Source organism: Saccopteryx leptura, chromosome 3, assembly GCF_036850995.1.
Source record: "Saccopteryx leptura isolate mSacLep1 chromosome 3, mSacLep1_pri_phased_curated, whole genome shotgun sequence".
In the NCBI taxonomy this organism is placed as follows: domain Eukaryota; kingdom Metazoa; phylum Chordata; class Mammalia; order Chiroptera; family Emballonuridae; genus Saccopteryx; species Saccopteryx leptura.
Genome location: NC_089505.1, coordinates 45,946,595 through 45,969,033, shown reverse-complemented (window position 1 = coordinate 45,969,033; position 22,439 = coordinate 45,946,595). Strand labels below are relative to the sequence as shown.

Sequence of the window (22,439 nt, the reverse complement as noted above, 5' to 3'; positions counted from 1 at the left end):
CAGGGGTCCCCAAACTTTTTACACAGGGGGCCAGTTCACTGTCCCTCAGACCGTTGGAGGGCCGCCACATACAGTGCTCCTCTCACTGACCACCAGTGAAAGAGGTGCCCCTTCCAGAAGTGCAGTGGGGGCTGGATAAATGGCCTCAGGGGACCGCCTTGGGGACGCCTGCGTCTATCTTGATTGTGATAATGATATAAATGTTCATTTGTCAAATTCATATAACTGTATATCAAAAGAGTGATTTTTACTATATATAAATTAAAAAATAAAAAGTCAAATTCATCATTTTTGTCTTAAAAACAAGCAGGCAAGCAAACAGAACCGCCACTCTCGCTCTCCATCTGTATAGTCCCTGTATTGGGTTATTTTTTGATCATACTGAAATAGCTCAAGCTAAAAACCATAGAGTTATCCTCAGCTCCCTTTTCTTCCTTACCACATATTCTTTATTTTCATTTGACCTTGAATTATTGAATCAATTTCCAAAATATTTCTGGAATCAACCCTGTCTTTTATACTACCAGTGCAACTACTAATTTAGTTCAGGTCTTCAGCATCAGGGTTTGAAACAACCTACTCTTAAAGTTCTTTAATTCGAAATGTCTCTAGATTTCAGGAACCACACATATGTTCTTTCCTACCTTCCTCACTTTTTATCCTGCCCCTCTCCCATTTGTTCTCTTGTTCAGGCACACTCAATTTCTTCCTGTTTTGTGTTTATGCCAGGCTTCTTCAGGAACTCTGCCTTTACACATATTCCCTGTGCTTGAGATGCTTGTCCCTGCCCTTTTCCCATTTCACCTCCTTTCCTCGGAAATCCTTGCTTATCCTTTAAGAGGGATAACAGTGAGTACTTTAGAGCTCCCTAACGCAGTTTGTTGCTGTGTCGTCTGTGTTCCCACAGGATTTAATGCATATGTTTTACTGTACTTTACTACTTACAATATAATTTGCCAGTTCATTACTATGTCTTTTCGACATCAGGGATGGAAAATGAATGTCAACCACTGTGTTTACTTCACAAGTGTTAATTGACTACTACATTTTCTCTGGTAGGATATGGGTATGTTCTCAGAATTTATCAGAATAACATTTGAAGCAGGCATTAATTATCTGTCATGTTAAATTCAAGTTGAAGCCCTGCATTAGACTCATTTTTTATGTGTAAATCAAGGGTAGGTTATACTATCGGTAATTTAGTATTCATTTCTGATATCAAAATGACAATATAATAATATTATTATTAAAAAGTGTTTATAACTTTTTTATAAGTAAAACTATTATATATATTTCAAATATAAGATTTTATGTTTATATAAAATAAATAATTTATGCTAATAAAATGTTTATGTAAGTATTAATGTTTTTAAAAATATTTGCAATAAAACTGTTTCACATAAAAGATACAGTATTCAGTATTTAAGAAGGACTAATTATACAGTAGTTGTGAAATCTGGTACTGTAGTCATGACTGAAGTCATGGCTGTGTGGCCTTAGTCCTTGAGCAGTGCCTTAAGTAAGTGAAAGAAGCCAGACCCCAGTACATATTTGAGGTGTGCTGATTGAAGCCTTATGCTTTGCACCGCAGAGAGGTTGAAATCCCATGGACGGGGGGATGCACCTTAAAATCAGTGAAACTAGGGTAATGACTCTGTCGTGTTTAGACTGGAAGTGGTTATTTGTTTGATAATTTAGTCCTAAAATATTAGGTCATTTTGTTCCAATTTGATATGGAAGTGTGGGAATGTGTTCTTTCTTTGTACATAATTTTCAGAATGGGTTTTGCTTGCTTATTTAATTAGTGATCCTGAATATCTCATGTAGTTTGAGAGTTATCAGTATTCTTTTTTTTTCTCTCCTAATCTTAAGATGCCATGGCTAGTCCAGGGAAAGATAACTATAGAATGAAAAGTTATAAGAATAAAGCCCTAAATCCCCAAGAGATGCGTAGACGAAGAGAAGAAGAAGGAATACAGCTTCGAAAACAAAAAAGGGAAGAACAGGTAGGTGTTTTAAAATAATTAATTGTTTAACTCAAAAATATTATATACAGATTTTAGAAGAATTATTATTGCTAATTTTTAGATAATTTTAAAAGAAAAAATGTCTTAGAAAATTGGATGTTGATAAATTTATTCTTTAATTTATAGGACTTCAGGAAAAAGCAAATTCATGAATCAGAATCCTGTGCTATTTTTAATCATTGACAGAAATAGCTTTTCTGTTTTATAGATAAATATTTTGTTAATTATATTTCTACCCCAGTGCTAAGAAATTTTTACTCTTGAGCCTATTTAGATCACTTGCATTTGTCATTGTAGACTTTGCCTTCTAAAAAAACATTAATTATATTCATTTGTTGCTTTGTGATTTTCATATAACTTAGCCTTAAGTTAATTATAGTCTTTTTCCTAAGCTCTTCATACTGTTCCTCCTATACTCATTATCCAGATCTCTTAGCCTTCTCTGTTGGAATGTTGTTCATATAACATAAGGAATTGAAATATCTTTTAAAAGAGTACATCTCAACATTTTTCATTCCAAGATATACTTAAGTTTACAAGTATTTATAAATAATAAAGAGGATGTAGGCCTCACATACATGAATTAAAACTTAGGTGTGAAAAAGACTAGCAATGAAGAAAGTAGAGAAAAAGGCCTGTTTTAAAAATATGATTTGTCATCTTCCTATCTATAGCATCTAGCACAGTCCTGCTGTTTTATAATAGATACTCAAAAAAAGAGAGAGAGAACTCTGTTGAATAAATGATTAGAAAGAGAACTGTGTACAGATTAAAGAGGATTAGTATTTAAAGAACCAGGATGAAAATAGTAAAGCAACATTATTATGGTAATTTATATCAATTGTTCATTAAATGTCAGAAATATCGGTTCCATTATAATGTTATTGTAAAAGTCAATGAAAGATAATCCAGAAAGTGATTTCCATCTACAAGTGGCCCACTGCATTTCCTTTGTCATTTCAGGGTTTTAGAAACACAGACAACTCCTACAGTAACATAAAGACATGCTGGTAAAATTTTGTCCTAGTTCAATCTCTTTACATGGCCAATTAGAACATTGCAGAAAAATCAAGTGGTTTTTCCTCAAGGTCACAGAGTACTAAAGGCAGATCTTGGACTCAGAATCCAGAATTGTCCTGACCCCAGAGCCAGTGGTTTTAATGTTCAAAAGCCTAAAACTTCCAAAAATTTTTTTTTTCTTTTTGGCTTTCCATTGGTCTTTGGGGACCGGATGCACACATGGGTAGATGAGTTGCAAATACCAAAAGGGACAATTCTAGAGCTCTGGAGAGATGGGGACTAAATGTTCGGTATGTTACTCAAGTGATTGCGTGCTCTGGTTATTTCCAAAAATAGTTTCCAATACAAATCTCAACAAGTGCTTTATTATGAAGAGGCATTAACAAAATAGGCAAAGGAAATGAAAGGTTTATTATTTCGTGTTTAGAAAAGAAAAATAGAAATATTGTGCTTAAAGTGACTTCTGTTCATTCTCCCCTTCCCAGCAATTCTTCCAAGACTATAATGGCAGATCACCAGCAATAAAGTCCTTCATGTATCATCTGTGTCTCACACGTGTACATACACAGTTTGTTATACTTCATACACATTTGTTCCTAGTTGGTCTTGTTTTGCTCTGATTCTCCCAGAAATGGGCAGGAGCAGACAGAAAACAACATTGGGACTGTTTGCAAGAGCCGTCAGTTTACAAAAACCCGTTCTTCTCTCTTGCTCTTTTCCCATGGAAGGTGTTCTTTGCTGCCTTGGCTGTCAGACCTTTCTGCTCCTCATAGGCTTGAATATTAGGACTGAGGGAGATCACCTGCTCAGTGGAAAAACCAGAATGACTCAAGTTCCAATCCAACCCAGATATCCTACACATCCTGGTTTATAATGTATAAGTAGAATCCTTCTTCTACAATATACCTCTTTGAAATTCACATCCCTGCTGATTCAGACCACTAAAGCAGGGACAGTTTGATCAAGGAGGTCTTCTCTCAGCTAGCCAATGTCAGTCTAGTTATAAATTTTAAGCAGAATAATATAAATGACAGGAGAGGGGAGAGGAGAATAAAAAGAAGGCAAAGAATGAGAAATAGAGACTAGAATGAGGAAGAAGGGGCAGGAAGAGAAGGGATAAAGAGGAGAGGAGAGTAGAAGAAAAGGAGAGCAAGAGGACAGCACCATAATCAGGATGGCACAGCATGAAGTTAGTGTGCTGGAGTAAAAAGAGCAAAGATTTTGGAGCCTGAATAACTGGGTTTTACTTTCAGCTCAACCTTCATTCTGTATGTGATGTTGAACAAACTGAATCAACTTGCCGTGTCTCAACTTGCCATCTGACAGAGAAGGATAAAACACTGCCTGTGTTATTTCTGGGGTTCTTTTGTGATGAGCTGACCCATGAAATGTACCTTTAAATCTCCCTTAGTGACCATATCTCTTCTCTTCTTTTTCTTTATTTTTATTCATTCCCGAATTAATAAGCATAGGGCCATCTTTCCTGAGAGGAGTTCTCTATTCCTTGTTAATCTGATATACTAACTCTGTTAATATACTACATTATCTCTCCCATGTAACAGATTTACTTTTTAAATCAGATTTTCTTGAAAAAATTCTTAGGCATCTCTTAAGTATGGGCATTTTCAAATGCTGTAAATGTGAATTCTACTAATGGGACTGGCTTTTGGTAAAACACCTGAGATTAAGAATGACCCGAAGAAGTCTACAGGACAAGAGCTAACCTAGCTCAGAAAGTAACTTCTTATAGATAATTTAGGTCTTCATGGTATAGTGATTGGGAAATACTAAAATATTTAGAATTTTAAATGATAAAAATTTTAGCTTGCTTTCAGGTATGTGAAAAATATCATTCCATGGGAATTCATTATTCTGTGGAAAACTCAATGTTTAGAGTGATTTCTCTTTTATTGCAGCTATTCAAACGCAGAAATGTCTCTTTGCCCAGAAATGATGAATCTATGCTAGAAAGTCCTATCCAGGATCCGGACATCAGTTCCACTGTACCCATTCCAGAGGTAGAAATCTATTTCAAATAATCTATTTGCCAAAATCTATTCCAAATAATACTTTAGCAGTATTTCAGAATTAGTAGATAAAGCAAATATTATCAATATAAAGTATTTAAATAATTAATATTTTCTGTATTTTAGGAAGATGTTATTACTGCAGATATGGTTCAGATGATTTTTTCTAATGATGCTGATCAACAACTAACTGCAACACAGAAATTTAGAAAGCTGCTTTCTAAAGGCAAGAATTATTTTCAGTATGCTTATTTGATATTGTGACATTCTGCAATAGTGTTTTATTTATGATGTATTTTTTATGTTGAAATACATTTTTTTTTTTTGCTATGAGGGTTGTGGATGGACCTTATGGATGAAGAATATTATGCTAAATGAAATAAGTAAATCAGAAAATGCTAAGAACTAGATGATTTCACGCATAGGTGAGATATAAAACAGACTCATAGACATAGATGAAAGTGAAATGGTTACAGAGGAGGAGAGTAAAGGGGGCTAAATATATGGTGATGAAAAATGGTTTGACTTTGGGTGATGGGCACACAATGCAACGAATAATTCACATGCTTTGGAAATGTACGCCTGAAAGCTATGTGCTCCTGTGGAGCATTGTCAACCAATTAAATTTAATTTCCAAATTAAATTTAAAAAATTAAATCTTGATGATTGCTAAAAAGGAAAATAAAATATATTTTTGGCCCTGGCTGGTTTGCTCAGTGGTAGAGCATCGGCCTGGCGTGCAGGAGTCTCGGGCTCAATTCCTGGCCAGGGCACACAGGAGAGGCGCCCATCTGCCTCTCCACCTCCTCCTCCTTCCTCTCTGTCTCTCTCTTCCCCTCCCGCAGCCAAGGCTCCATTGGAGCAAAGTTGGCCCGGGCGCTGAGGATGGCTCCATGGCCTCTGTCTCAGGTGCTAGAATGGCTCTGGTTGCAACAGAGCAGTGCCCCAGATGGGCAGAGCATCGTCCCCTGGTGGGCATGCCGGGTAGATTCCAGTCAGGCGCATGCGGGAGTCTGTCTGACTGCCTCCCCGTTTCCAACTTCAGAAATATACAAAAAAACAAAAACAAGAATATATATTTATATATTTAAATAGCATCAATTATTAAACATTATATTATTAAAGTAATATGTGTTAATTTTATAGAATATTTGCAAATATAAACTTAAAGAAGCAAATATAGAAATCATTACTTCTGGCCCTGGTTGGTTGGCTCAGCGGTAGAGCGTCATCCCTACATGTGGAAGTCACGGGTTTGATTCCCGGCCCGGGCACACAGGAGAAGCACCCATCTGCTTCTACACCTTCCCCCCTCTCCTTTTTCTCTATTTCTCTCTTCTCCTCCCACAGACAAAGCTCTATGGAAGCAAAGTTGGCCTGGAGCTGAAGATGGCTCCATGGCCTCCACCTCAGGCACTAGAATGGCTCTGACTGCAGCAGAGCAATGCCCCAGAGGGGCTGAGAATCGTCCCCTGGTGGGCATGCCAGATGGATCCCAGTCAGGCGCATGAGAGAGTCTGTCTATCTGCCCCCTCCACCCTGCTTCTCATTTTGGAAAAACACACACACATACACACACACATACACACACACAAAAGGAAATCATTATTTCTGTTGCTAAGAAAGAGAGTTATAGAAATATATTTTTAATTTTTCTTTTCTTTTTTTTCCAAGTGAGTGGAGGGGAGATAGAGACTACTGCATGCACCCTGACCAGGATCCACCCAGTAACACCTTTCTGGGGCTTATGCTCTGTCCATCTGGGGCCAAGCTTGCAACCAAGCTATATTTAGGGCCTGAGGCAGAGCCTCCATGGAGCTATCCTCAGTGCCCAGGGCCCATGCACTTGAAGCAGTTGAGCCATGGCTCAGTAGGAGGTGAGAAAGAGAGAGAGAGAGAAAGAGAAAGGAAGAGAGAAGAGGGAGGGGGCATGGAAGAAGCAGATGTTGCTTCTCCTGTGTGCCCTGACCAGGAATCAAACCTGAGATATCCACACGCTGGGCCAGCATTGCCACTGAGCGAACCGGCCAGGGCCAAAAAAATATTTTTAAATTCCTGTAGAAATATTTTTCAGACACAATTTTTCTTAAATGGCAGCATAACATTACAGTATGAATAAAATATTATTTATCAATTAATCAGACATTTAATTTTTTTCAATTTTTGATTTTCATGAAGCTCCATAAATCCTATACAACCTAAAATTTCCTTAGAATAAATTTATAAAGTGAAATCGTGGGTTAAAGGGAATAAAGTGTATTTACTTCTATCTTCAGTTTGTACAAGTATTTTACTATATTCTTAACAACATAACTCTATAAAAAAGAAAAACATGCTTATTAATAGTAGCTCATTGTGACATATTTTGAGTACTGAAGTTGAATATTTTTCTTTAATTATTGACTTTTGTAATTTGCCTGTTACTGGTTTAATTTTATATTGAGTACATAACTCATCGTCCATCTTGTGTTTCATATATGTAATTTATAGAATTGGTAATTAGAATTTTGGCTAGGTGCCTTATTTTACTAAGAGAGAGAATTTAGTAACACATGAGGAGTGAAAGAAGTCCTGTGTTTAGGTCAGCAAGGCTTTTGCCTTTGCTTACTGTAGTTATTGTTTATAAATGCATTTAACTTTTGTTATCCATTTCTTCCAAGTTAATGTAGCTTAGAAATATTAGGGAATCCTTATATAATCAAGAATTTCTTCCTCTTTCTCAGCATATGCCACAGGTTTTTTTGAAATTAGGGTTATTTTTTGAATCAGGCTAATATTTAAGAGGTTTTTTACACTATTCTCTTTTAAGATTTCTTTTCCATATATGTATTATATTATAACCAATTAGTAGGATTCATTTAGATTTAGTTCTGTTTACGAATGTTAGCGTATGCAACCAATATTTTTATAACGCAACTTCCCTATTCAATTCTTTAGTCTTAAGATTTTATCCTTACTTGCCCTAATTCCTCATGGTATTCTGTTTCTTTTAAATTGTAGTATCTTTTTCAAAGAGTCGATGATTTTTTTTCCTGTTTCTTTGTAGTGGGATTATGCTTTCCCAAATTGGGCACACAGCAGGAATTAGAGATGCTTTCTTTTACTGATTGCTCTGACTTCCTGCCAGATCTTTAAGGCTTAGACAAATATTAGACTTACCATAGCTGTCCTTGATCCAACAGTGTAGGAAACATAGTAAAGGAGTTAGAACTAGAACTCCTTTGATTAAAGTTGTGATAGTGACATTTTGCTAGAATCTCCTGTTTACTTCCCTATCATGCCCACTCTTGTAGATCAGTGGTCCCCAATCCCCGGGCCGCGGACCGGTACCGGTCCGCAGAGAAAGAATAAATAACTTACATTATTTCCATTTTATTTATATTTAAGTCTGAACGATGTTTTATTTTTAAAAAATGATCAGATTTCCTCTGTTACATCCAAGACTCACTCTTGACGCTTGTCTCGGTCACGTGATACATTTATCCGTCCCACTCTAAAGGCCAGTCTGTGAAAATATTTTCTGACATTAAACCGGTCCATGGCCCAAAAATGGTTGGGGACCATTGTTGTAGGTGCAATCAAAACTTGTTCTTTCTTAAATCTCAGTTTTGTAGAAATTTCTCCAAAGTTTTTTTGTCTTGGAAGACTCTTTAGTTTTAAGTGCTAGAGTAAGTAACTCCTATTATACTTATGTTTATATTGCCATAATTAAAGTCTTCTTTATAACAATTGTTTGCCTGTGTAAGATAATGTAGGCTGTTATTCTATTAATTAATATAATACCAATGTAAGAGTTAATAATACTTCAGGATACTTGTTAGTTTAGCTGATGATCCAAGTGTACTTTAATTGCTTTCTTTTAGATGAAAATGATGATAAAGCAGTTTTCCAGGAAAAGACCATATTTATGTTTTTAAATCTATATCTGTCTGTATTATATCTATATCTGTATATATTCTATCTATATATTTATTTATATACAACCCACTTTTCACACCCTATAACCAGAAAACCTTGTTTCCTTTCTTTTAAAAATTTTTTTTTCATGTTTATTTATTGATTTTAGTGAGAGAGTGAAGGAGAGAGAGAGAGGGAGAGAGAGAGAGAGAGAAAGAGAGAGACAAGAACATGGATCTCTGTTCCTATATCTGCCCTGACTGGGGATCAAACTGGCAACTTCTGTGCTTCGGGACGATGCTCTAACCAGCTGAGCTATCTGGCCAGGGCAAGAAAACCCTGTTTCTTCTCTCAACCTCTCCTTTCTCTCCCCTCATATAAAAAAGTCTAAGACAAAAATTTTGTCCCTTTAAAAACAATAGGAGAGTAGATTTAGAATTTTTTTTTTGAAACAAGAAAAAAATTGATGAGGTGAAGGTGGTAACTACAAACATAATTTTTTAAATTTTTTTTAAAAGATTAGGGTAAAGGCATTAATAATAATTAATTTACATTTTGAAGAATTTAAACTTTTCATTTAGAAGACCTAGAGAAAACTTTATGTGTACAGCTTTAGTAACATTGTAGACATAATCTAATTTTTGAGCAAATTAGAACAGCAGATTTGTTGAAAAAGGAAGAAAGTCCATTTCTAAATAAACTTTTCTTAACAATTGAGAACATGATTGCTAAGGTTTAAACTGATTTAAAACTTAATAAGGTTTTTATATATAATGAAAGACAGGATTTATACAGATCTTCTATGGTTATTCTTCATTTATCCATTCTACTGAATAAATACAATATATTAACATATATATATATATATATATGTTATTTGTGATCAGTAACACAAACAGAAGAATTAAGAAGAAAAAGAAGAGTCAAAACAATGCAAATAAGTAGAACAACCAAATCGATGTTTCTCTCTCCCTCCTTCTCTAAAAACAAATCAATAAATTAAAAAAAAATTTTTTAATTAAAAAGTGGGAAATGAGGTTTTTCTCCTATGAGATTACTAAGTACTAGACAAAGTTCAGTAGTGGGTACAAGGCAGGGGGAAGGGATAAACATGGTGATACTATGAGTTTGGTTTTGCTTATGCCACAGGTTTTAAGGAACCTGTTACTAAAAATGTGGCCAGTAGACACTTAAAAATGTGGTCTACAATCTAAGAGAGCAGAATTCAGTTATGGGTGTTAGATTTGTGAATTATCACAAATGATAATCATAAGTAACAAGTGAATTAGCAAAAGAGATAAATTTTCTATAAAGAGAACAACAGGGAGGGAGAAAACTAACCCAAAGGAGTGTCAACAGAGAAGTTCCTGGAGAACCCTAGGAGTATACTTTTTGCTGAAGCCAAGGCAGAAAGTTCTGGATACTTAGACTGCAGTAGTTGAAATATCTTTATTTTAATGAATGTCTTTGTCTTAAAATTTCTTAGAGATTTTATGATTTGTAAAAGCTTTCTGCATTTCACGAAAATTTATCAAGAATTATAGATAGTCCAGAAGCATTTCTGTAAATAATAAATAATACCCTGATAAAATGAGAGACATTAGGCAATTCATGGCTGATAGTGAAGGAGGCATCCCTGGAAATTGGGGTATAGTTTTAAACAATTAGTGGGAACATTACTCTTCAGTTGTTTTTTAATTGAAATAGTTCTCTTGTGAAAGTGACCTATTAAATAGCCTTCAACTTACGAAATTTAAATATTTGTACATGTAAGTATTTTGAAATTTTGTCAGTATGGTTATTGAAAAAGAATTTGCTTTGCAGTAAACATTGCAATTATAAGAACATCTGTTTTCTTCAGCTACATCTGGCTAAGAGTTTTAAACTTGGTCAATGAAACTTAAGAAAGAGTTGTTTTGTGTGCCTGTTAATTGGCAGAGATACCAGTTCATTGTCTTTTTGTGTCTATGTAATGACTTAATTGTTCTTAAATTTTTAGAACCTAATCCACCAATTGATCAAGTTATACAGAAACCAGGAGTTGTACAGAGATTTGTGAAATTTCTTGAAAGAAATGAAAATTGTACTTTGCAAGTGAGTTCTGTAGTTTTCTTCCTTGTTTTTTTTTTAATTGCTTTCCAGAAATGACATGATTAAAGTTTTTACTGAAAGCAACTTCTGCAATATTGAATATATTGTAAGCTTCAGTGAATACGTGGCAATTCAAGGAAAGGTAGTGTCACTTGTCTTGCCACGGTCATGGCTGCAGTGCTAGTTTCTTCTAGGAACTGTTATTAATTTTGGGAAAAGTTTATAAAGTCATTTTTAATGGTAAAAAATTTTTTAGGTGTCAGTCTTTAGTAATAACATCTGTTTAGGAGGACTCAAGGAAGACTTCACAAAGGTAGTTACATAGCTAATCTTAAGGATAAATAAGAGTTTGGCAGGCTGAAAAGAGGAAAGTTAATTTCAGGTTGTGAGAATAGCATGTGCATAGAGCATGGAGTATTCAAGAACAAAATTAGGGACTTGAGCATCTATCAATCATAACTAAAACCTAATGAAGTTCTACAGTGTGGTCTTGGGACAGCTATCTGCTGTGCCATATTATCTACAGGCCATTTTAGCCCACAAATAACTTTTGTTCGGCCTGCACATGTTTTAAAAGATGTGAATTAGATATTGGACTTTAAAAAGTTGGAAAATTTTAAATTAAAATCTAGATTTTTGGCTGCTTTGACAAATCAGAAGAGATGGCATTGCTGTCACATAGTGAAGATCTAGTGGACCTGGACAGACGCTCTGCTCTTCTTTTCCTTCCTGTTTCAGACATCACAGCCATGCTCTCCAGTTCGCTGTTCACCACTTGCTTGTGACAGTTTTTATGTTATGTATTTTATACTTGTGAATTCACCACTTTTCACTAATGCCTTTCCTCAGCTATACCTAGGAGATTTTTAATGGAATAACCTTTTAATTGTCATTTAGTTGATTTTGTTAACCAGTTATTTCTATAATTGGTTAGGACTGTGTTCTCTATTTTTAAAAAATATAAATTCCTCCCTTAAAATTTTTTCTTAATCTCCCACAAAATAGTAGCTGTACTTCTCATACCTTTTAGTAATGCTTTTAGATGGATTTTTGTTTTATTAACCATAATGCTAGCCACCTTAATGTGAAAAGTTGTCTATGCCAAATATTTTTAAAGCTGTACTACTCCTTAGTTTGCCTGTAGATTTGCAGGTCATTTTAGTTTATTGTTTGGAAGACAGGTTTAATTTTCTCAGTTGCTTCTGTTAAAAATCCATCACATGTAAGTATATCCAAATTCTGATTGAATTGATACAACTAATTTCCCAGAGACTCTGCTCCTTAAAGACTACAGTACATGTCCTTTTGGCTCTGCAAATAGTGGACTCTGACCTTAAATAAATCACCTAATTACCTGGACTTCTAATTTTCTTATTTCTTAAATGAGGAGCTTGGGACTAGAGCAGTGGTTCTCAACCTGTGGGTCGCGACCCTAGCGGGGTCGCCTAAAGCCATTGGAAAATACATAATGCATATCAGGTATTTACATTCCAGATCATAACTGTAGCAAACTTACAGTTATGAAGTAGCCACCAAAATTATTTTTTGGTTTGGGGTCACCGCAACATGAGGAACTGTATTGAGGAGTCACGGCATTAGAAAGGTTGAGAACCACTGGACTAGAGGGCCCATAGGGAACCAAAACTACCTTTTGTGATTCTAAGTTCCATAAATATACTGTTACTCTATTAAGTGGTATATCATTAATTTTAAACTGCTTGCTTTAGAACACCTGGTTTTCTAATAGTAGACGTTAGGAGTTTTGTGAATTATGAATTCAAATGTGTTCATTTATTGTTCCTGATTTTGAAAATTTTTATTATATTCTTCTCAGTTCTTATTTTTCAAGTAAAGAGTTCTTTTTAAAAAAAATAACGGGCCCTGGCCGGTTGGCTCAGCGGTAGAGCGTCGGCCTAGCGTGCGGAGGACCCGGGTTGGATTCCCGGCCAGGGCACACAGGAGAAGCGCCCATTTGCTTCTCCACCCCTCTGCCGCGCTTTCCTCTCTGTCTCTCTCTTCCCCTCCCGCAGCCAAGGCTCCATTGGAGCAAAGATGGCCCGGGCGCTGGGGATGGCTCTGTGGCCTCTGCCTCAGGCGCTAGAGTGGCTCTGGTCGCAACATGGCGACACCCAGGATGGGCAGAGCATCGCCCCCTGGTGGGCAGAGCGTTGCCCCATTGGTGGGTGTGCCGGGTGGATCCCCGTCGGGCGCATGCGGGAGTCTGTCTGACTGTCTCTCCCTGTTTCCAGCTTCAGAAAAATGAAAAAAAAAAATAAAAAAAAAAATAACGGACTTTTATCTATGAAATCTGATTTTACATTGAATCTTATTAAATACAAGGCAGTCTTTATCTCAGACTTGTCTAGCTGAGTCTGTAGTCCCTCCCTTCTTCCCTTCTTTCTTTTTTCTGACATTTCTTTGGTGCTTTCATTTATTCTACTTCTATTTTTCTTTAGTTTGAGGCTGCATGGGCATTAACTAATATAGCATCTGGGACTTTTCTGCATACCAAGGTAGTGATTGAAACTGGGGCTGTTCCAATTTTTATCAAACTTCTTAATTCAGAGCATGAAGACGTTCAAGAGCAGGTAAGTTTCTGTTTGAACTGTTATATTTACTAGATTTTAATTTTCTCATGAAAGTATCATTTGTCATTAGGATTTGAAATTTATTTTAACCAAATTGCCTGTGTATTGCATTTGTTAAAATATAGTAATTTCTATTGTTTCAAATTAGAAGGAAGGAAGAATGAACTTTCTCAGGCATCATCCTGGGTTGTTTATAAGTGAGATCTCAGCTCTAAGGAAGTACTGTAGCCATTTATCAGAGCACACTGAGACCCAGAAATGTTAGTAATTGACCCAAAGTCTGAGTGAATGGCTGAACCAGATTTTAAACAGGGTCTGTTCTGACTCCTTGTTCTTTGCATATATGTAGAATATTTTTTTAACTTTTAAAAATATTATATAATTTTATATAGAACCATTTTAAAATAAATTTTATGAATGAATTCTCAGAGTTGTCAGAGGGAAAATTTAAACATATAATTTGTACTATCTTCCCAAAAATCAAATGTTCTGGTATTTTGTTTTGAATCATTTTAATGAAAATTGCTCTGTTTTATATATACATTAAAAATTATATATATATTTATATTTTCCTATTAAAGTGATGTATATATACACTAATATATAAGCATTAATATTGGGAGCCCTTTTTTATGGCATTAATTATATTCCAAGAAAATCTTACTGATTACTCATTATCCATTCAAGAATGATCATAATTTTTCTGTTCCTCAATTGTTTTACACTAGAGGTTTTCTAGTTTATTAGTGTTATTAATAATATTATGATAACATCATTATTAGTGTTCATGTGCCTCTTGATTATTTCATTAGGGAAAAATGATTTTACCCTCTCAAAGAAAAAATTTTTAAGTTCTTACTGCATATTTCAAAGTTGACCTCCAAATATTAACTGATATCTGCACCAACAGAATATTAGACTTTACAGAGGGAAAAATGTCATTACCTTAAAAAAATTCTCTTAAAAATATAGAAAATAAACTTAGGTCTAGAGTAGATGTTAAGAATATTAACTTATACTTTAAACATTAAAATAAAATTCTCCCCATTAAAAAGTTAGTTTACTTTTGTACTTAATATGAAGAATTTGAAATAAGAATATAATAAAATGATAATTTGCATTTGAATAATTTCTCATCTAATTGAAATTTAATAGGTGAATAATTTGATCTTTTACTGCCATGCATTTTAAAAAAATAGAATGAACCTGGACTAATTCTAAATTTACTTTCAAGGATCGATCCAAGCCACGTCTCATATTAGCTTTACCTAACTTCTCTATGCTTTGTCTTTCTTTCCCTTCTTTTACAAATCAGTCCCTTCCCAGTGAGTGGATTCCTTGGCATAGGAGCAAACCTCTAGTATAGGTAATTGGAAAATTCACTAAATAAATATATTTTGTCTTTCCTTCAAAATACAGTATTTTTCTTTATTGAACAGAATAAACATTTAAGTAGTATGTAAGGAAATTTTTGAAAATGTACTATCCTTCAGTTTTATTAAAAATATTATTAAATAGCACTTTTAAAGTTTTCTTTCTTAATGTCCTATTAGCATTTTTTTTAACATCTTGAAAATTTTGTTCATTCTGTACTAAGATCTCATCTTAAGACGGAGCATCTTATTTAAGATGTTGTGGTAACCATTTTTTTTTCTTATTTTTCTAAGGCTGTTTGGGCACTTGGTAATATTGCTGGTGACAATGCAGAATGCAGAGATTTTGTTTTGAATTGTGAAATACTTCCACCTCTTTTAGAGTAAGTACTTTAAATGTATCACAATTAAAATAATACATTTGGAAAAGAAAACTGTATTCTACACTATTATTTCTGTGTGCATAATTAAATTCTTAAGTGAGTTTTTAATAAATTTGGCTTATGTTTAGCCATGCCTGCAATGGCTTGAAAATATTAGAAAACATTTTCAATTGTACCATATCTGTCCTTTATTGTTCTCTTAAGCCATACTTCACAGTGACCATTGCTTACTTTATGTTTATTGTGTTAAAGTAATTTACAAAAAAGGGGTATATTACAGGGTTTTTTTTGTATTTTTCCAAAGTTAGAAGTGTGGAGACAGTCAGACTCCCACGAGTCCCGATGGGGATCCACCCGGCATGCCCACCAGGGGGCGATGCTCGGCCCCTCTGGGGTGTTGCTCCACTGCAATTGGAGCCATTCTAGCACCTGAAGTGGAGGCCATGAAGCCATCCTCAGTTCCCGGGCCAACTTTGCCCCACTGGACCCTTGGCTGTGGGAGGGGAAGAGAGAAACAGAGAGGAAGGAGAGGGGAAGGCTGGAGAAGCAGATGGGTGCTTCTCCTATGTGCCCTGACCGGGAATCGAACACAGGACTTCCGCATGCTGGGCCGATGCTCTACCGATGCTCTACAGCTGAACCAACTGGCCAGAATGGTATATTACAGGTTTTTTTTTTTTTTTGGTTTTTTGGTTTTTTTACAGAGACAGAGAGTCAGAGAGAGGGATAGATAGGGACATATTTGCTCTGCTCTCCAGGAATGGAGAGAGATGAGAAGCATCAATCATCAGTTTTTTGTTGTGACACCTTAGTTGTTCATTGATTGCTTTCTCATATGTGCTTTGACCGTGGGGCTACAACAGACTTAGTAACCCCTCACTCAAGCCAGCAACCTTGGGTCCAAGCTGGTGAGCTTTGCTCAAACCAGATGAGCCCGTGCTCAAGCTGGCGACCTCGGGGTCTCAAACCTGGGTCCTCTGCATTCCAGTCCGATGCTCTATCCACTGCGCCACCACCTGGTCAGGCTATTACAGTTTTTAATACAATAAAAATGTTAATGTTGCTGAAGCAAGGAATCTTTAATACATGAACAGATAGTGTATTTATGATTTCATGTTTTTATATTTGATTTTGAAATGTTCAGAGAAAAAAGCAGGTGTGAGTACTGCACATTCTTTTGTTTGTTTGTTTTCAAGATTATTTTAGCTATTCAGGGCTCCTCACAGTTCCATATGAATCTGAGGTTCGACTTTTCCATTTCTATAAAAAGGCATCTGGCATTTTCATTAAGGACTGCGTTGAACTATACATTACTTTGGGCAGTATTGCTATCTTAACAATATTAAATCTTTCATCCATGAACATAAGAAATCTTTTTTTCTCCCTTCTTTTCCAAGTGAGACAAGGAGAGATAGAGAGAAAGACTCCCTCATGAGCCCCAACTGGGATCCACTTGGTAACCCTGTCTTGGCGATGCTCTGCCCATCTGGGGCCATGTTCGCAATTGAGCTATTTTTAGTGCCTGAGGTGGAGGCTCCATGTAGCCATCCTCCATACCTGGGAAGAGAGAGAGAGAGATGGGAGAGGGGGAGAGGTGATGAAACAGATGGTCGCCTCTCCTGTGTGTCCTGACTGGGAATCGAACCTGGGGCATCCATACTCCAAGCCAATGCTCTACCACTAAGCAAACTGCCCAGGGCTGAGAAATCTTTTTAATATACAAGCATGCTTCATTTTCTTGCTCTAATTTTTTTAGTTTCTTAAGATGATTATTAGGTTTTGATTTGAGATCTTTTTAATCTAGATGTTTCCAGCTGTAAATTACCTTCTGAGAATTGCTTTCACTGCATCCTGTATGTTGATTTCATTTGAATTTATTTCAAAGTATTTTATAATCTTTTACTTTTTTTTGTCCCATTGGTTAAGAGTATGTTACTTAATTTCCATATATTTGTAAATTTTCCAGTTGTCCTTCAGTTAGTAATTTTTAGTTTTTTTGTTTGTGGTTATAGAATATACTTTGTATGATTTCAATCTTTCAAAATGTATCGGATTTGCTTTTTCTATAACATATGGTATATCTTTGAGAATGTTCTATGTGCACTTGAGAAGAATATAGTATATTCTGCTGTTATTGAGGGTGGATTGTATAGGTATCTGTTGTATTTAGTTGGTTTATAGAGTTATTGAAGTCCTCTATTTTTCTTATTGATATTCTAGCTAAGTGTTCTATCCATTATTGAAAATGGTGTATTGAAGTTTCTAACTATAGCTGTACAACTCCCTTTCTGTCAATTTTTGTATTTTGTATTTTGCTGTGTTGTAAGACCTTATAGTTTATTTGTTATATCTTCATGATGGGGTCACTTTTTATCAATATATAATGTTCTTTGTTTCTTACAACAATTTTTGACTTAAAGTCTATTTGATATTAACATAGCTACCCTGATTTGGGGTTACTATTTTCCTGGGAAATCCTTTTCTTTTCTGTTCTTTAACTTTCAACCTGTTTGTGTCTTTGAATCTACAGTTAGTGTCTTATAGAGTGTATTATAGATGGCTTATGGATTGTTTGTTTATTTTTGTTTTCTTAATGCATCTGGCATTGGCTTTTGAGAGTTTATTTACATTCAATGTATTTACTGATGAGGAAGGATTTCTGTCTATATATTTTATATCTTTATTTTTCTCAATTTATTATCTTGTTTTGGTTTAATTGATTTTTTAAAATATACTATACTGATTTCCTTCCCTTTCTGTTTTCTGTGTATTTTTTGGTTATTTTCTTGCAGGTTAATCTAGGAAGTATAATTAACATTTTAAATTTATAACAACCTTGTTTGAATTAATACCAATTTAATCTCAATATTATACAAAATTCCTGTACATTTCTGTCTAACTTCCATTAAATTGTTATTCACAAATTACATGATTATACATTATGTTCCCATTTAGATTTATAATTATTTCTTTATGTATTTGCCTTCAATTCATATAGAAATAAAGAAGAATTACAAACCAGAAATACAGTATTTGTGCCTTTTATATTTACTGCGTAGTTATTTTTAGAAGTGTTCTTTATTTTCTTCTTATGGTTTTGAGTTATTGTTTATTGTCTTTTCATTTCAACCCAAAGCAGATCTAGTGATGAATTTCTTTAGCATTATTGTTCTGGGATTCTTACTTTCTCCATTTTTTTTTTGTATTTTTCTGAAGCTGGAAACGGGGAGACAGTCAGACAGACTCCCGCATGCGCCCGACCGGGATCCACCCGGCACGCCCACTAGGGGCAACGCTCTGCCCCTCCGGGGCGTCGCTCTGCCATGACCAGAGCCACTCTAGCGCCTGGGGCAGAGGCCAAGGAGCCATCCCCAGCGCCCGGGCCATCTTTGCTCCAATGGAGCCTTGGCTGCAGGAGGGGAAGAGAGAGACAGAGAGGAAGGAGGGGGGGTGGTGGAGAAGCAAATGGGCGCTTCTCCTATGTGCCCTGGCCGGGAATCGAACCCGGGTCCCCCACATGCCAGGCCGACGCTCTACCGCTGAGCCAACCGGCCAGGGCCTCTCCATTTTTTTATAGCTATTGCTCTTAATGAGAGAGTTCCCAATTAGTCAAAACAAAGGCAAGACTCTTGCCTTAGTTCTTCAGGGAGCACCAGACAGGTCAAAACAGATGAACACAATTCCTTGAAAACAAAGTCTTCTTAGTTCCTTTTGGAACCAGGAACTCTCAGTGGGAACTCCAACTTTTGTGTCTAGTACTGTTGTCAGACTGGGGAGGGGATTGGGCAAGATTAAGTTATACTGCTAGAAAGCTCTCCTGCTATATTTCAACTCTCCTGGTTAAAAGTTTTCTTGGTTACTGTAAACTTTTAACTATCTTTGAGAGTTCAGAAATAGTTGATTCTGACAGGACTTAGGTGTTGTTTTTTTTTGTCTCTGGGGAGGGTTGGACCCAAGAGTTTCCTTCTCCATTGTTTTTGCTGATATCACTGCAGAATAGTGATTTTTTTTAAACTTAGGTTCTCTATACTTCTAGCAGGTTTGAGATAGAAAATATTAAGGTAGACAATTTATTTAAAAAGAAAACCCTCAACAGTTGATCTCCATTCAGTTTACCCCTACATTCTTTGTTTACTGAATTTGTATAATGTATTAGTTTCATGGTTAAAAAGTAATCTAATACTTTGTTTAAAGTATGTTTATAGAGATAAGTCAATTTTCCATGATACTATTTATTTTGAACATGTTTTATGTCTTGTGAAAATCCACTCAGATCTTAGATTCAAAATTTTAAACATATACAGCTGTGCTATGTTTATTTTTGTTTATGAAAATATGAATTTTAAAGACTCCCTTTTCTATTTTACCAGTTCATTTTGAAGACCTTATAAAATATATTGAGAACTTTTATGTTATGATAGAAAATAGCTGAAGAGGTAAAATGAAAGTAGAATGACAATTCCTTTTTTTTTTCTTGGCAGGTTATTAACAAATTCAAACAGACTTACAACAACCAGAAATGCTGTATGGGCCCTGTCAAATTTATGTAGAGGCAAAAACCCTCCTCCAAACTTTAGTAAGGTAAGAATAAAATACTCAAATTAAGGAATCTGTCTACATAAAAATTTAAGTTTCCTCGTAATAGATTTTTAGAGATTGAAGGGACTTTATTCTTATTTTAGTAATTATTTTTCTTATTGATTGGAAAATATTTGCACATATACAAAATCAAGATCTATATAGTGAAAGTTTTCCTTTCTACCCTAACCATACCTTTGATTGCCTCTCCTCAGAGGCAACCACCATCACTAGTTGTTTATTTATCTTAGAGTTGACTTTAGAAATCTTCTACTCTGGTTCTAGTCATTTAGGAAACTGAAGCCCCACAAAAGACTAAGGTAATTCATCTGGTGCATTATTATAAAATGGGAAAATTAACTAGTCCAGAGTGGCTTGTGCTTTCACATTGTGCCTTTTGTCTGTTAGAATACCTTTCCCCCATCTATTCATATTCTGCTGCTAAAAGAATAGGTTACTTTTAAATTCCCAATCTAGTTGTTTGTCTTACCAGTAAGATGTTCTTAGAAAGGTAGAATGTGGATAAATTTGGGGAATACCATTTCACCCTTTTTGAATTTAATATCTTTGTGAATTAAAGGGAAACAGTGACTACTGTACTAAGAGAAGCTTAAAATCTAGTAAAAATCTAGTGATGTAGTTTCTGGAAGCAAAAATAATGAATTCTTAAATCAAAAAGGATGGTACATGAGGTAGTATGCCTTCCCGTTATACTTTCACCATTGCAGGTTTAAGAATTCATGATTTAAGCATATTTTATCTGAATTGCCAACATGACTTGAAAATCTCATTGTCTTTTGGTCTTTTACCACACTCTGTAGCATGTTATGGGTTTACTCATAGTTATAAAATTCTTCTATAACCTTCCATGCCTATTCTGTTCTTTGTTTATTGACAAATACATAATATGACTAAGGAGCTGGTTTAAGACATTGTAAAGTATGCTAAAAATAAAAGGGGCAACAAATTTTTTATTATTATTATTATTTTAGGTGAGAGGAGAGGAGATAGTGAGACAGACTCCTGCATGTGCCCTGACAGGGATCCACCTGGAAACTCTCGTTTGGGGCCAATGTGCGAATCAACCAAGTTATTTTTAGTGCCTGAGGTTGACCTTGGACCAATGAGCTATCCTCAGTACCTGGGGTGATGCTGGAACCAGTCGAGCCTCTGGCTGCAGGAAGGGAAGAGGGAGAGAAGGGGGAGGGGGAAGAGGGGAGAAGCAGAGGCTTGCTTCTCCTATGTGCTTTGACTGGGAATCGAACCTGGGACGTTCACACACTGGGCTGACACTATCCACTGAGCAAGCTGTCCAGGGCTGGAAATTCTTAAAAAATATATTTTACGTGTATATGAAGGTGGGGAGATAGCAAATGTAGCAAAATGGTAACTGGTGAATCTAAATAAGTAGCATATGAATATTTATTGTACTTCTTTTGTAAATTTTATGTGGGTTTGGAATTTTTCAAAATAATATTGTATATTGAGAAAGGAAATATATCACCTCCCTTGATACCACCTGGTCCGTGCTACTTTCTGTCTATTGCCTTGGTTATTACTGTAGCCTCCTAACAAGTCTTGCTTTTCTCTTTGCCCACCCATCAATTTCATACTCAAGTTAGTGGCCAGGATGATCTATTAAAATGTTGGTTCATACCAGGTCTCTGTTCAGAACCTTGCCAGGGCTCCCTGTATTTTATTCACAGTAAAAGAAAATTGTTAAATACCCTACAAGAATTTTTAAAATCTTGCCCTTCTATTATCTCTCTTACTCATATTCTACTGTTCTCCTTCTCATTTCACTCCAGCCAACTGGCCTGTTTATAGTTTCTCAGACTCTCTAAGCATGCTCTTGCTTTTGCTCTAGCTGTTTCTTCCACATAGAACAAATTTTTTTATCTAAGGCCCCTTTTTTACTCTTAAAAATAGTGGGGATCCAGCCTGACCAGGTGGTGATGCAGTGGATAGAATGTTGGCCTGGGATGCTGAGGACCCAGGTTTGAAACCGTGAGGGTGCCAGCTTGAGCTGGTATCTTATTTAAAGGTTAGTTGTATTAAAGAATCTGAAATCATATTGAACTTTTTGTACTGTGTTACATTAAAATACATTGGTCTCTCTTGCACTTTAAATCTTTTTCTCATGCATGATTTTGGTCATTTAGAATACGTGATTCACAGGATTATATAGCACTTCCGAATGTCAACATTTACCACCATGAGATGGTAGCTTATTTGGAAGCTCTCAGACTTAATAGTGGTAACAAGATTTCCAAAATCCTAAAATTTGTTTGAAATCTCAAAATGTATCATTGACAACAAATACTGTCAGTTTTTTCCTTAAAATGATAAGCTTACTTTATTTTTTAAAAAGTCTGCGAAAGACCTAATACTGAATAAAGTTAACTGTCTTTCAAGTAAAAAATGGTGTCCCTTTGGAGAAAGAATGACTATATCA

The 22,439-nt window shown here is 35.5% G+C and overlaps 1 protein-coding gene across 4 annotated transcripts in view; it reads left to right on the top strand.

Annotated features, from left to right (window-relative positions):
* Window positions 1–22,439, top strand: part of KPNA5 (karyopherin subunit alpha 5) — a 44,813-nt gene that overhangs the window by 4,009 nt on the left and 18,365 nt on the right. For 3 of the 4 annotated variants that reach the window (XM_066373390.1, XM_066373392.1, XM_066373393.1), the window contains exons 2-8: window positions 1,873–2,006; window positions 4,964–5,065; window positions 5,201–5,300; window positions 10,971–11,065; window positions 13,519–13,650; window positions 15,318–15,406; window positions 19,888–19,987. In XM_066373390.1, the coding sequence (XP_066229487.1) occupies window positions 1,873–2,006; window positions 4,964–5,065; window positions 5,201–5,300; window positions 10,971–11,065; window positions 13,519–13,650; window positions 15,318–15,406; window positions 19,888–19,987 (752 nt within the window). Of the gene's footprint in view, window positions 1–1,019; window positions 1,067–1,872; window positions 2,007–4,963; window positions 5,066–5,200; window positions 5,301–10,970; window positions 11,066–13,518; window positions 13,651–15,317; window positions 15,407–19,887; window positions 19,988–22,439 lie in introns of those variants that run through there. The other variant, XM_066373391.1, reaches the window with a different exon arrangement.